The sequence below is a fragment of the Hydra vulgaris genome, chromosome 15 (genome assembly GCF_038396675.1).
Source record: "Hydra vulgaris chromosome 15, alternate assembly HydraT2T_AEP".
In the NCBI taxonomy this organism is placed as follows: Eukaryota; Metazoa; Cnidaria; class Hydrozoa; order Anthoathecata; family Hydridae; genus Hydra; species Hydra vulgaris.
The window spans coordinates 48,625,283-48,642,500 of record NC_088934.1 but is presented as its reverse complement, the minus strand read 5'-3'; the positions used below and the strand labels follow the sequence as shown (position 1 = coordinate 48,642,500).

The 17,218-nt window shown below is 26.8% G+C and overlaps 1 protein-coding gene across 1 annotated transcript in view; it reads left to right on the top strand.

The window, feature by feature from the left end:
• Window positions 1-16,962, top strand: part of LOC136091353 (uncharacterized) — a 26,798-nt gene extending 9,836 nt beyond the window's left edge. The window contains exon 4 of the mRNA XM_065818825.1: window positions 16,826-16,962. Within this exon, the coding sequence (XP_065674897.1) occupies window positions 16,826-16,888 (63 nt within the window). The 3' untranslated portion in view covers window positions 16,889-16,962. The remainder of the gene's footprint in view (window positions 1-16,825) is intronic.
• Window positions 16,963-17,218: the final 256 nt, after the last annotated feature.

The following is a 17,218-nucleotide window of genomic DNA, read 5'->3' as shown; positions in this document are numbered from 1 at the left end:
AGCAAGCTGTTAGTTACCCCCAACTAAAAAATCCTATGGAGTATTGTATGGAAAAACTTGGGCAAAGTTGCGTACATAGGCTTAAGGCGAGTATCTTTACAAGAGTTGACCGTGGTTGACGAAATGGACTGATAAACTAATTATATTTTTTTTTTATAAAATACAATATTTTTGTTAATTTACTTTTTAAATTTACAAAGTTGATAATTTTATTCAAGAGAAATTTATTTTCAAATTTTTACCGGATTTGTAGATGTAACATACTTTTTATTTATATATATTATTTATTTATTTTTTTATTTATTTAATTTTGTCAAGCAACTATTTACAATTAAAGATGATTTCCGACACTTAAAATATTTAAAAATATTAAATACAAAATACACTTTATCATATATAGTAGTTTCAAGACTGGAGAACCTGAAGAAGATAAAATCTTATCATCAGTAACCTTTGATAATAAAAAAGACAGTAAAAGTTTATTGTTAGAAAAAATCAAGTAAGGAATCTTGATTGACAATTAGTTCAGTTATGTTCTTTTTGATTTTTTGAGAGGTATTGGCTTCTCTTAGTTTACAACTCATGCTTGTAAAATGGTTTCATAGCATTGGGCCACGATAGGAAATGGCAAAGCTCGTAAGTTTTGATATAGGGAAAGGTTTTTTAGAATTTCCGGTTGATCGAGTGTTGTGTCGGTTTGATATTTTATGAAAAATATATATATATACATATATATATATGTATGTATATATATATACATATTTATATATATATATATATATATATATATATATATATATATATATATATATATATATATATATATATATATATATACATATATATAAGATAAATATTAAGAATAGATCTATCTAAACTTTTTGCTGAATGTATAATAAGAAATGATGCTCTTTCAAATTCATTTGAAAGTCTGCAAGGAAGGCAACTTAATTGGGGCATTGGAGAAAAGAAAAAAGTTTTCTGGTCAGTGCGATCCGGCTCAATTCAATGGATTAAACAAAAAGAATGAAACGCTAAACAAAAATGTTTATAGTCCTCTTACTCTATTCTTCATCTGAACTCAAATGCCTTATTTTAATCTAACGTCTTTAGAAAATTAGTGGGTTAAATTCCACGCTTGAACTGCATCATCGGATTACCCACACATTATTGTAATTATAAAAACGTGGTTCACCTCAAGATCTATTACAAATCCAGACGTTTACACTGCGTACCTTCAAAATAGGACCATTCGTGGAGGTGGTGTGGCATATATGTTATAAAAGGTACACCTTTATTTAAATTCGTGTTCAGTGATAAATAAATGCTATGGCATATATGATATCAAATTTCAATTACAAATGATATTTTGTTAATTGGATGTATTTATCGCCGTCCGTTTACTCGAAATGAGTCTAATTTACAAATTAATAAGTTAATCAACTCTGCAAAAGCTCTAAATAATTGTGGGAAATTTGAAAGTTTTCTAATTGTTGGTGATTTTAATCATAGCGATATCAGGTGCAGTGGTTTGAGTGGCTAAAGTAAAATTGGAAAACAGTCTAGTCAACTTTTATAAGATACTATCAATGATTGTTTCCTATCACAGTTTTTCACTGAACCAGTTTTTATCAATAATACGTTTGACCTAGTACTATCAGATTACCCTGATTGTATTTATAATTTTTATAATTGGTCCTTTACTTGGATGTACTTAGAAACTTTAGTCTTACAATTTACTCCTATGGGATTACAGATTTAAATCATTGACTAAAACTTCCAAACTACAGAAAGTAAAATATATCTATAACAAAGGTGATTATAACGCAATCAAAGAGGACCTAAAAGCAATTAACTGTCTAAACTTTTTTTTGAATAAATCAGGTGACGAAAGGCTCAAATTATTTAAACACCCATACATTTTTTTGATTGAACAGGACATTCCTAAGTTCAATGTATCGTTTAGTTTGAAAAAGAGTGATTCAGAATAGTTTAATTTTTCTATTAAAGCTGCTACTAAAGAAAAACTTAGACTATTTATGAAGTTACTCTGTGCTTCTAGTAAATTTAAAGACAATATTCAAATCTTCTACACAAAACAAAATCCTCTGGTCAAAACCGTGCGGCTGATGCGTATTAAAGTTTGAGAGTAAAATCATTTTTGCTTGCAAATCTTGTCTGAAAAAGCTCTTCTCTTTTGATCTCTCTTTGACCACAATGGAATACAATTGTTTGATAAAAAGTCTATAGCAGACGGTCGAAATTGTCAGTTTTTAATGCATTTTCATCACCTGTAACTCACTCTCAATCCCCTTTTTTTCCTCAAAAAAGCAAAGCGGTTTGTTTTCCAACTTCAAGTTATTTGTTTAATTGTTGTAGTATTGGAAATGCTGGATTGAATAACTTCAAGTTATTTGTTTAATTGTTGTAGTATTGAAAACGCGAGGATGAGTTTCATCATTACCGCTGGTAATGATGAAACTCATCCTCGCGTGCTCAAGAAAAATTTAGAGAGCTCAGTGTGCCTCTTTTTCTAACTTTATCTTGTCCTTTGATTCTGACCACGTGCTATCTGGGTGGAAACTCGCTTATATAACGGCCATATTCAAAAATAGTCATTTTATTGATCCTGGAAGTAACAGACCTATTTCTATCACCTCTGCAGTTGGAAAAATAATGGAAAGAATAATGCGTGATATCGCGACTGAACTTCTAGTAAAACATAATTTATTATCTTGGCGTCAAATTGGTTTTGTCAAATATAGATTGTGCATTTCAAATTTTTATAAAATGCTGGATATAATTACTGAAGCTTTAAGCAATGGTTGTGCAGCATTGCTTATTTTGGGAAACTTTGCTAAAGTTTTTGATCGCGTCTCGCATCTTTTGCTTCATCTTAAGTTGGCTGGCTATAGTTTTTGCAATAAAATTCTCGATTGGCTTAAGAACTTTCTTGACTGTAGAAAACAACGTGTTGTTTTTGTCATTTTCATCTCTGAATGGATGGATGTCCTAAGTGGTGTTCATCGAGAATCGGTCATAGGACCTATACTATTTTTGCTATTTATAAATGATGTGCCAGAACTAGTTAAAAATACTTGCAAACTTTTTGCCGATGAAAGCCAATTGATTCCAAAAATAAAATCAGGTGTGGATTTGGCATATGTTCAGGAGAGCATTGATATTTTAGGTGATTGGTCAGGACTTTGGCGCATTGAATTCAGTATAAATAAATGCAAAGTTCTAATGTTTTACGGTGGCTCAGAATTTGATATCCTCCAGACAATGTTGGACGCAAGTGGTAGACGTTTTTCTCTTAAAGTGGTATTAGTAAAATTTGTGTTTTAGAAAATAACAAACAAAAATCTCCCCAATATTTCAGATTCTGAACTTATTATTTGAAGTGTTCTGACAAATCAGCTATAAGAAATCCAATCTGCATTGTGATCAACACAGATAAATCACTAACTAAGATAAATCCACTAGCTGGACGTTTTGATTCTGGATAATTTTAGGTTTCATGTGCCTTAGACGTTTTTGTCTAGGCAACATAAAGTAATGAAAATAAAAAAAATCTATTTTTGACTGGTTCCACTAAAAAGGAACAACCTATTATATGTAAGAAAGAGTTATTGTAGAGAGATTGAGCGTGTATCAGCAAAGTTAGTTTTTTTTAAAAAAATAGAGTTTATCCTCCCCACCTCTTTTATTTATAGATTTTTCCTAATCAACATTAATGCATATACACGGTTCCAACTAACATAGGACAATATATAAGCTAATGGCAGCTATTTCAATTACTGGGATAATTCGATAAAAGTTAACACGTGGTGATTATAATGTTGTTCGGTTGATTGATTTTATAAACAGAAAACTGTTGCCATATTTATTTCAAAAATAAGATTGTATTTTAGTAATGGAAAATGGTCAGTTTCATCATCGATCTGATGTTTTGTAAATACTAAATAAGAACAACATATTGTAGAAAATCTCCAGTCGTATTCCCCTCAACTTCATCTTATTGAAGAATTTTTAGGTGTCTTAAAAAGCTGCTATAAAAACATTTGTCCATTAGCGAAAGATTGTAAGGAAGTAAAAACTTAAACTTTTGGATTGATAAACGATCGGCAATGGAACTTTATAAGTTTTTACATAAGTATTTCTCGTCTATAACCTTATATGTTGGCAAGGATTAACTTATTTAAAAAGTAATTTATTTATTTCACTGTTTTTTTTTATCTAATTCAAAAGCAATAGGATAAGAACATTATAAAAAGTAGTTAACTCTTTAAATTAGGAAAGTTTACTAGATGTTTTTTCAATCTAACAATCACATAAAGAAACGATGTCAATTATTTGCAAAACATTACATGGCAAGAGGCCACCATTTAATTGATAGACCCAGCATATACACAAAAGTTGCCTGCCTATATATATATATATATATATATATATATATATATATATATATATATATATATATATATATATATATATATATATATATATATATATATATATATATATATATATATATATAACATGACACATTTAATTGAGACTTCCTTTTTTAATAAAATGTTACAATGGTAACTCATAGTTACAATATAGCAATTTAAATTTTCTATTATCTAACTTTCTACAGTAATATAAAAAAATTTGATAAAGCATTAAACATAGCACTGCTGATGAAAATAGTGAAAGGCCTATAGTGCTTTTTTATTATTTATATATTTATTTAAAAGAAATAAATCTTTTTTCAAGTTTCAAAAATTCAATTTTTGTTTTTTTTGCTTGGCATACCTTTTTCCATTATACATATATATATATATATATATATATATATATATATATATATATATATATATATATATATATATATATATATATATATATATATATATATATATATATATATATATATATAAATATATATATATATATTTTTTTTTTTTTTTTTTTTTTTTTTTGTAAATGCTTATTTTATATAAAATTGGCTTTAATACATATATAAATTAGATAAGAATTAGAATAATGACAGGAGCAAGTAGAAGACTGTAATCTTTTCGTCAAGCCCCCTTTCATTTGCAGTTTTGCAATAAGTTTCACGTGAGAATAACGTGACATTAAAAATTAAATTCTTAAGAAGAAATAAACAAATGATATAATCATCCATAAGTTGAATTCGTAAGTACAAATAAACCATCGTATAATCATTGTTTGTAGTCATCTAAAAGAAATAAATTCGTTTTAGTAAGTTATTATTGATTTGATTTTTATAAATATGAGAGTATGTTGACAGCACTTAAGTTCAATAGGTGCTGTTTGACTGCAGCTTTAAAGAGATCGGATGACTTAATGTTTTTATTTCCTCTTTAAAGATCGTGGTCCTTATGATGAAATAGAGAAGTCAGTTATTTTAAGTAAAGACTTCGGAATTTTAAAGTTTTGAATAGAGTACTTTGTTGAGTATTTATGAACCATGGTGAAAAATTGATTTTCAAAATATTTTGGTACCAAGTTGTTTCACGATTGAAACATAAATAATAAATTTTGAAGGAGGCTCAGTTCATAAATATTTAAAGCTCCAATCTCCTTGAATAATGGTTTGGCGTGGTTATATCTATTAGCATTGCATACTATTCGAAACGCTTGGTTTTGTTTAACGTATATTTTCTTTAGTACTGAAAAGTGTTTGCTTGCCCAAACGATACTCAAAAAATTGATATAACTGTGAATGAACAAATACTATTTATTCTTTAGGGAATTTTTATATAGAAAGTGTTTAATTTTAAGCATGATGCCAATTGATTTGGAGATTTTGTTTTCGATGTGCAAAGTATGATTTTTCCAACTAAGATTTTTTTGAAAAACTATTCCCAGGATTTTCATAGAATGGTCTCCTAATTATTAATGTTTAATGTTGTTGATTATACGCTTGGCAAGTTTAAGTTGTAAGTTGACAGAGTTAGATTGCTTGTGGAATAAAATATATTTGGTTTTGAGGATGTTTAAGGAAGTTTATTACCTTTGAACCTCTCATGTAAGTTTTGCAGCACGTGATTAACTGTAGAAAACATTGCTTTTATATTTGAGAGTTGAGCCTTGCATATATATATATATATATATATATATATATATATATATATATATATATATATATATATCAACTTGTTTCTCCGCGCAGCGGCCTTGTTCGTCAAGGTTCGCGTTTCGGAGTTGTAGAGTTGAGAGAGGGCTATTTTCACTATTAAGTAGCCTCCTCATCTGTAGTGGCATTCTCGGCCTTGAGGAGGTGAATAACAAAAAAAAAAAAAAAATAATATATATATACATATTTATATATATATGTATATATATACATGTATATATATATATATATATATATATATATATATATATATAATATATATATATATATATATATATATATATACATTTATACTAGCTAGTTGGACCCGTAAAATACGGATCTTATTAAGTCTATTCCACACTAACCTGATCTATGCTTAATCCTTACTTTAATATTTTGTAGTGAGCGATAAATACTAGCTATACACATTAAAAAAATTATACTTATTGTTTACTTTTTAAAGCTATGAAAAAAAGGTTTTCTAGTAAAATTAAATTTTTTTAACGTTTTGGTAGCCGTTTTGCGAATCGCAATTTATCAACGGATTGGATATTAATACCTGTCTAAATAATATTTAGAATACCCGCTTCAAATGTGTTTAACAACTACCACTCACATAAAAAGTTAGGAAATAGACTTAACTATGTATAATAACCGTAACTCGTGTAAAATTATTCGGACTCTTGACACGTTAACATTGAAGAAAATTAAAAAATGCATATAAAATTTTTTATATAAAAAAGAAACGTATCTTTAAAAAAATTAGTTGAATAAACAAAAGGGTTTGATCCCACGCAAAGCACTTCAACCACTTTGGCATGCTATGTCACCCTTTAACACTGTTTAGTAAACAAAAGGCATATTAAACTTTATAAAATGGCATATAAATGCAATAAATGAAAATTAAAGAGTCTTGCTGCAATCAAATTTTCAAGTAAAAGTAAATCTGGTAACTTTGATATAATTTTTAATAGTTTACATAATTCGAAGTATACATGTTAGATATTTGCATAGACTTCCGTTCACATAGATAAAATACAAAACATTACGTATTGTGGTTTCAAAAATTTGCTGAACACACTACCGTCCATAATCACTCGAATGTTCACATTTTTTTATGAAAGATAAGTTTAATTTACTATTAGAAGAAAAAATTAATAACAACATTTTTCTAAATCATTTGTTATCTTCCCTTTATTAGATTTAAAAAATAAAATTAATTTAAAGTTAGATTAGTTTTTAATTTACTTGCTTATTACTCTCCTTTAGCAACAACAAACGTCATACTTATTCTCAGCATTTTACTTATCAACTTACCCAATTTATTAAAGCCATCTTATGCATCATTTGGCATTAGCTTTTGACATTACTTTTAATTAATCTCATAAAAATCTGATAGAAGAAAGATCTTTGGGGATCCTAAATCATTCTATTCAATATTTGATCATTCTTGAACCCATTTAAAATTATACAATGCTCTGAAATAAATACTTTGGAATTAAGCTTCACGTCAAATTCTTCTAAAACAGAAATGGTGTCCCATTAATCCGACTTTCCAAACAAATAGCATGACTTTTTAAGTGTCCTAGTAAACTACTTTTGTTATTATCCCTTTGATTTTAAAATGTCACCTGTGGCATTCCGCCAAAACAGCCTCACACCTTAACACTATTGCATCCACCAAGTTTTACAGTTGATAATAAACACTCTTACTTTATATTTACCGATTTATTTTAGGACAATCTTCACTGGAAACAAAAGATTTCAAACATCGTCACGTTGCTCCACGTTTACAATCGTTAATGGTCTATTTTTTATGTAGATTTGCCAACTTTAGCATTTTTATTATTTTTATGATTTTTATCAAATTATTTCATTCAAAATACTTATGCATTTTAAGTTATCTAAAAAAATAAAATATCTAACAATTATTTTTTATCAATAGGTTTATCTTATAAGATAAACCTAAAACAAAAAAATTTAACAATTTAAATAACCAAATGATATTTTAGTTTCAAACTTAAATATAAAACCTACCAACTATTTATTTATCAGTTGCAGATAAGGGTTGACAGCAGCTATTGTTGCTGGGATTGCAACAACTTTATTGGCTATAATAGTATCAAAAAAATGCAGGTAATAAAATTGAAAATTATATACAATTTAAGGCAACCAAATTTTAATTATCTCATAAAATAGAATTTCACAATCATATAAGAAAAAGTTAAGCTTTTTCTTAATCGGTTTTAAAGATGAAGATAAATTAGAAAATAAAGCCTACAATATGTGATAAGCTGTGGTACGAAAAATAAAAAAACAAAAAAAAATATTTTTATTAAGTTTTAATCTTTTTGTACAAAAAAATCTTATTAAAATAGAAATAATAAAAAAAAAAAAGCAAAAGTAAATTTCTTTAAGAAGTAAATTTTTAAGATTTTTTAAAAGTCAATTTAATATTTTAAAATCTAACCTGAGTATCACTACTATAACACTATAGTAATTTTTTAACACTATAGTAAATAATTTGATTTATATAATACGCAAATTAATCTATAACATAAAATTAATTAAAACCAATAAAACACAAAAAATAAAAAATAAATTATTCATATTTAAAATAAGATCATCTTTAGTTTCTATAAAGTTAACATCGTGACAAAATTCAATACATTACCCACAAAACAGAGCATTGTTCTTAAGTAAAACGATAAAAAAATTGAACTTTAGTAACTTTAAAACAGATTAAGAAATTAAAAAACACATATCATTTATAAATAAAAATATGTAATAGTTTTATCATTTATTTATTATATTTATTTATTCTTTTCATCACCCAAAAATACAAAATAAATAATATAAAGGACATGAAACTAATAGTTAATACTGTAAGTATAGATAAGATTCTTCTTGAAATGCTTTCATCCACTAAATTTTTGAGCATCATTCTTTGTATTCTGATGTTCCAGAATTCAAAGAACTGGTTTAAAATATCCGCTATAATAACTTCTACGTCATCGTTACGACGTTTGATAATGATTTTTCCACCCTTAATTAAACACTGAATGAAGCTTCGCTCCAGGCGGTTGCAAATTTTCATTATTTCGTTGATAAAGCAGTTATCATTATAAACATCAGATACTTGAGTTAAAATTAAAGAAAAACAAGTCGGATTGCTCAGTAATCTTATAAACAGATTCAATTTGTTTCGAACGAGGATGGTAGATACGTCATCAATTTTAAAGTAGGAATGCAGATAGTTTTTGAAGTATTTTGAAATTCCAAAGAGAAATTTCAATGCTGATCTTTCAACAGCGTCTAATTTATTAAAAAAAGTGTTGTTATAATTACAAATTTCTAATCCGTATGATAGATTTGGTACAGCCAGAGATTTGAACAAATGTACTATAGTTAATGGTTAACAAAAATGAATTCCAGATTTTACAAGAGCTTTGAAGATTGATTGAAATTGAAAAATTCTTTAGTTTTCATTTGCTAATTAGATTGTAGCTATACTTTGTCCACGGCCTTCATTTTCTCATTGGAATCCGAGGTGTTTTAGTTTAATATTGAGTTTCAGGGAAAAACCGTTAATTTGTAATACGTGTTTTGTAACTAAACTTTTACCTGAGATAATGAACTCGGTTTTTTATATGTTTATTTTGGTATAGAGATTTTGACGTTGCATTTGTACTTTAGTGATCTTGCAGCCCAGAAAGAGTAGGATTTTTCAGAATTATATCATCTGCATAAGCAATAATATCAGTGTAAAAACCCATTACTATTGTTCTAACTTTACAATCGGAAACAATCTGACTTAATATACTTTCAGTGTAAATGATATACAAATGTGGCGAAAAAATAGATCTTTGTCGTACACCTTGAGACAAACGGAAATTATTATGTTTATGTCCGGGTATGATATATTAACTGTATATCATACCCGGACATAAACATAATAATTTCCGTTTACCCGAGCGGTATTATGATTGTGGTGCGCAAACTACTGATAGCGGTATGTTTTTGTTTTGTAAAGATAGGGGCGATTCTGATACCGCGATTGTTATCTAAATTATAAAGAAATTTTTTATAAGACGTTCCTTTTGGAATAATTATGGAAGTTGATAAGTACTCTGGCACAGCTCCATTATTAAAGATACTGGTAATACACTTTGAAAGCCATATAAGGAGGTTGTTGTTAAAAGAGTATTTAAGATGACTGCAGTAATTCCGCAAGAGTCACGTAATCTATTAGACTTTAGCTTACGAATACAAAATTCAATGTCGCAAGTTGATAATAGTATTTTATTAGGTATAGCTAAAGGTAGGGATATTGCTATAGTTTTGGAATATTAGCTATAGGTTTGGAATATTGCTCAGTTCGGAATAGTTGTTAGTAATAATGAGGATATTGAGAATCGTATTAAAGTTTTGACGAAATTCTTCCACAGTTTCCTTATATCTTGTTTCTTATTTATCATAAAAATACGAGTATTTAGACTAGAATTAATTTTTCGAATATTGTTCCAAAAATTTTAAGGATTAGTTTTATGAAAATATTCAATGTTTTTGGTAATTTTATTGATTTTTAGGTTGTGAACTACTTTTACAGTTACAATAATGATAATAGAAAGTTCAAAAATATTTCAAGAAATACAAATACTGCGTGCACAAGGCCTCGTGCATTATCAGTTAATAGCGTTTGAGTTGATTCTTCTTATATTATACGTATTATAATAGTAATACAATGGCTAAATAAACTCGTTGTTTCACACTCAGTTTAAAATGTTTTACAAAAGCGTGGTAAAAATAGCTAAAAAACTTTAAATTTACTTTTTACCTTAATATTAGGCAACTTTAACTTTTTAATTTTTTTAAATGAAAAATTAAAAATTTTAGTTATGTTCTCAATAAAAACATATAATTTAAACCAATATATAATAACACAATATAATTCATATGTATATATATATATATATATATATATATATATATATATATATATATATATATATATATATATATATATATATATATATATATATATATATATATATATACAAAATAGATAATGTATTAATATGGTATAATAGTAATACAAATACTCTTGTGCGTTCAAGAGTGCTCAATATTATTAAATAAAAGAGCAATATTTACTTATTTACTTATATAAAATGACCATCAAAAGTTGTTATTATTCATTTTTTATAAATGAATAAATAGAACAGCGAAGTTAAAAAAAATATTTATACGGCGAATAATTTAATTTAAAAGATACAAAATACTATATAGACTATTAATAAAGTATTTTATTCTTAGTGATTTTTATTTAAAAATTATTTGTTTGATTATTTAATCTTTTAACTACCTAAAGCGGCTGAAAAAAATTATTAATACCATTAAAATTACCGGTTAAATCTTCCGTATAATTAGTATAATTTTTCAGAAAATCCCTAAAATGTTTTGTTCACAAAAGCTGCATTGTTGTAAACCCTTATTCTTATTCATAAGTTTTGGTATTTCAATAACTATTTTTAATAATTGAAATATTAATGCGAAAACTATTTTAAAATAGGCAGTTCAGTTTACGTAATTAAAGAATAAACTGTATTTAAATTTTCTGTTTTTAGCAAAATAACATGACTGTATTATTTTCATGTAAAAAAAGGTTGAAGTCGCAAATTTAATAAAATAAGAAAAGACATATAGTATTTTTTATTAAAATATCATAAAGCTACATAGTTATATAGACTTAATTAGTTCAACTAAATAATAACAACTAATCTAAAATATTTTATTTTATAAGTTCTTTACAATTTAAAAATAGAACACAATTTTTACAGATAAAAATTTTACATAATATAAGAACACTGCTTCAAGATGTTTGTTATTAGTATGAAAAGCTAGCTGTTTCCTAGTTAATCTCCATACTCTATTTCAGTATGCCATAATTTAAAACATGGTGATGCACAAAGACCTGATTTGCCTGCACATAAAGAGCAAATGGTCTTGACATCTCTTCGAACACCTTTTCTAGAACATACAGGGCATCTTGCCTGTGGCTTTTTTCAAGTTGCTGTAGGAACTAAGGTGTCAGGAAAATGTCTATCTTTAAGTCTTGATGGAGCACCCCCGTTTTCTCTTTCTCTTATAAAATCAACTTAATTGTTACCATCAAATACCAAAGATGCAGCAACATCATGTTGAAACTTTAAGAGTTTAGTGTTGGGATTTTTTAGTTTTTCTTGTATAAGATGTAATTATTTAACAAGACAATATGCAACAAATGAAATAACAATTTTTTATACCATTTCATACTTTTTTTGGCAATTGAATAAGGTATTAACATTTGATCGTGTTTGTCAACTGAACCCATATTATAGTTAAAATCTACAATACATCTTGGTTTTGTGTTTACTAAGAAAGGAGGTCTTCCTCTACGTCTTTTTACTGGAGATACAGTTTCATCACGTTGACCACTAAGCATATAAACATCTTTTTTATCTTTGTACTTTAATCATAGAAGTGGGCCAAAACGAAATGCAGCAGTTTCATTATTCAGAACATTTGCATTTTTTACAACTAGTGGAATTCGATTTGATCGAGTTGTTTCGCATGCTGTTGTTCCATAGTGGTTCAAAAAGTGGAATAGCCTACATGAAGAATACCAATTGTCCATCCAAATAGTATAACCTTTATTCAGAAGTGGCAACATCATGTATAAAACAATTTTTTCAGTAGTATTAAAGCTTTTACAATCTTCTGGTAGTTGAATATCAATAGCATCAGTTGGACTATGTTTTCCGGTAAAAATTCTGAAACGGTACATGTATCCAGAGTCTTCACATAGGCAAAATAGTTTTATTCCAACTCTGGCTCTTTTAAGAGGAAGATATTGTTTGAAGAGCAGTCTACCTTTCCACAGTAACAATGACTCGTCTACTGAAATACATTGATTTGGAGTATAAACATTTTGAAATCTTTCAAAAAGTCTCAATTTGGATCATTAGGGTTTGGTAAATTTTGATAATCATTTATATGAAAAACTTTAATAGTAAATTAAGGCGATTACGAGACATAACTGTATTAAACACAGATGTTTGAAATAATTTATCAGTTAACCAATAAAAATGTGTAGCAGGTTTATGAACTAATCCCATAATCAAAATCAAACCTAGAAACTTTTTCATTTCAGAAAGAGTTGTTGGGTTCCAAAAACGAATATAGGAATGTTTTGGTATATTTCTGCACGTTTCAATAAATTGTTGAGCAAAAAGATTAGTTTGAACTACCAAATGATGTAATAAATCATCAGTAACAAATAATTGGTATTATTTTATTGGTCTAGAGTCAGAAATTTCAACATTAAACCCATGTTGACCAAGGAACTGATGTAGTGTTGGTAATTCACCATTTGCAGGCTTCCATGTACTGTTTAAAACGTTTGGACAACTCCATTGGTTGCTAACTTGATTTTTATTTAATATATGATAATCTAAAAGAGTTTCAACTTCCATTTCTTCGATATTATCGTTGTCTACATCTACAATAGCACGATCTTGATCAAAATTGTTTATATTTATTTCAATTTCTTGAACATTAGTACAATCTTCATTAAAATTGCTAATATTTAATTCAATCTCATCGTGAGAACCATCCCAAATATCTTCTCCACTGTCCTCGTCATCATCGTCACAATCCAAACTACTAAAGTAATTTATTACCTCTTGCAAAGAGTAAACTTTTTTATTGAACGCCATTTTTGTAAACGTAATAAAATATAGCCGCAATATGAATCCGTATTATTCTGGCTAAGTGGTATAAAAACTATTTCATTAGCCAGAAATATCCGGCAGACTTTTCTTTAAAAAATATCCGTGAATATTGTAATAGTAATACCAATGAGAGAACAAGCAATAACAAATAATAAAACCAACATTATAAGAAAGTCTATGTAACGCTGCCGGAATATTCCGGCATAGTATTATTTTTATTTTCAGGCGCCGGAAATAGTCGGCACAATTTATTAAGCAGTAATTAAATGGTTAAAAAAAACACTTGAGGAGAAGGGCTTGAGAAAAGGACCTCCTACGTATGTTTTTTAAGGATGTTTTCTTTTATTTTTTGAGGTCACCAAATTTCTCTAAAACAACAAAATAAAACTCTAAAAACCTTAAGACATAATTACTTTTACATTTGTGATTTTTGAAAATATTAATAGCTTTGTGCAAATATGAAGAAAATATATTTTAATTTTGTCTATATTTATGTATAAAACAGTCCTACTGTGACTCATAAACGCCTTAAGCGATGCTCTAGGACCCTCAAACAATAAAGATGAGATGAAAACAAAGAATAATAAGTTAATACACATATTTTACATAATAATTACATATTTTGGTTTAAAGTTATTACTTTTAATTTTTTTATTTTATTTTTTTATTGCTTATATGTTGGCAAATAAAATTATACCAACAAAAACTAAAAACTGTGTTTTATGAAATGAAAAAATTCAGTGCCTAAAATTGTTTTGAAATAGAGTAAAAATTTGGTGCCAACTTTATATTTTTAAAATAATGCATTTAAACAACACTGCTACCTCTTTTTCAATTACGTTGTTTTAAAGTTGTTTTGAAGTGTTTTGAAATGTTTAAAGTGTTATTTTTTGTAGTTTTAACCATGAAATTAGAGAATAATCAAAAGTAGAAGCAGATTAACCGTTTTTAAGATATGATTTTTAAGATGAACATTTAATGTATATGCAAAATAAATAACAATCTGCAAAAATCATTTAATTTATACTAGGTATCACTAAGTTTAAAAAAAAAACTAAAACTTTATTACTACAATTTTTTTTTAATTGTAACGACAATTAAGGAACTATTGATCTAACAAAAACCAAAATGCGTCATGATTTCTCTATGTCTTCAATGTGCAATCATTTCAGTTATTTAAAAACTTTAAAAGTAACAAAACTAAATGGGTAAACAAAGAACAATAAATCACTTAGAAATGATGAAAAAAGGTATACGTATATAAAAATAAATTAAGTTTTATTATTAATTTCTTAGAAAAGTCATAACTTTTAAATAAGAAAAAGTCCTTGTGTTAAGCTTTTCTGTTATTAATTCCGTACAAGTTCCGTACAAATTCCGTATATGTTCCGTACAAATAAAAAATAAGTGTTTTACTGATATTGGTTTTAACACATGAAAGAGATTTTTGAAAAAAAATATTTAAACCATAATTATGCTGACAGGTTTTCTCTGAACTACTTTGTTACTAAAATCTCAATCAAAACTGAGTTTAATACAATTTAAACTCTACAATTTAAAAGTTACGGACAATTTTCTTAAAGAGTTTTAAACATAATAAAATTGACATATGTTGGAAATATTTTTTGATTTATTTTTGCTTCATTTTGTTTTTAAGTAGATAAATCTATTTTTAAAAATATTACGTTAAGTAAATATAGCTAAAAAATCAGTATAACATTTTCGTTTTAGTTTCTAGTTATTTAAAAATAAGTTTTAAAAAATAACAATATCAAAATTACAAAACGATAATTTTGAGAAAACGCTAAAACGTATGTAAATTTGGTTGAATAGAAAAGTATTATTTATGCATGCAGATGAGTAGAATTTCTTTATCATAATTTATATTTTGGAAAAATATTCTTTTAATATTGCTTTCATGGCTTTTATATATAAACATGTATGAGTAGACTTTCACTGTTATAAATTACTTTTTGTTAAAATGTTGTTTAAAATTGTTAACATAGCTGTAAACTGTATATTATTCTAAAAGTTTTTTTTTTAAAGTTTTTATACACATTTGTGAAAATATTTGCTTTGATAAGAAATTAATAGAGTAGAAAAATTTTGATTTTATTTATTGAAATGTTTTAAATGTTAATATAATTTAACACTAACAAAATGTATATTTTACTTGCCACAGAAGATATCAGATACAAACAAAAGTTAATCATGGATTTATCTTCAATCCAAATCGCTACAACTCAGAAAAAAGCTACAGTTAGTTTTTGCAGCGTGTTTAAAATCTTTTTAAAAAAAAAGAAAAACACGTGCCAAAAATGGTTTCATTCCGCGAAATATTACTATTTACCATAAATACTAATTAAAATATTATTGGTTTTACCGTTAGGGAAACGTCGTATTACATTATGATAAACTTCGGTAAAGAATTTGAAACTGATGAAAGCACGCGACACTAACTTGACTTAATAACCTCAAGAAACTCGAGTTAAACTTGAGTAAAACTTACCGTAATATAAAAGTGCTTTTAATTGCCTCCTGGATCGTGACATACCCGTGTATATACAGGTTTTAATACAGAAAAAGAAACTCGATGTGCCGATTGGGATTTCCTGAAGGCCATTAAATACAATTATTTGTTTTTAACTTTCTCTCTTACTTATACCATCAAAGTTTCTTGCTCCACATCATTTCAGTTTCAATTATTCTGTACACTTTTTTTTTAATTCGATACTAAATTTCATAAAATACCTTAAATTTGATATACCATTACTTCCTTTTATAAATACCTATATTTAATTAGCAATACAAATTATAAGATTTATAATTAAATTCAATAACCTTGTTAAATCATTGTTTTTATAAGTTATAATTTTTTCAAATAGTTTTGCAGTCATTGCTTTTTTACAATGATTTTTAGATTTTGAGATCGAACGAATGCAACCGTGAAGTCCTACCGAATATGCATATTGATCGAGAATAAAAGTAAAGTCTACAATCAGAATTATTTGTTTTACCTTTGCTTTATGCGCTCTAATAAATTACATTTTAAATTTTTGTGTGTGTATTTTTTTTTTTTTTTTTCAGTACTAGGGAGAAAACAAAATATCTAACTTTCCTAGCGTCAGAAGCGTCAGAGAATACGTTTAAATAATTAAACTTATTAAAGTAAATTTATCAAAACTTTTGAAGTAGGAACATAAATAATAGAATATAAGAAAAACACCAACTGTGAAAGTAATAAATTTACCGATGTAGCAAAAAATATTGGTGCAATAATGGTATGATATTGGTTATCTAGCCTATTTTGCGT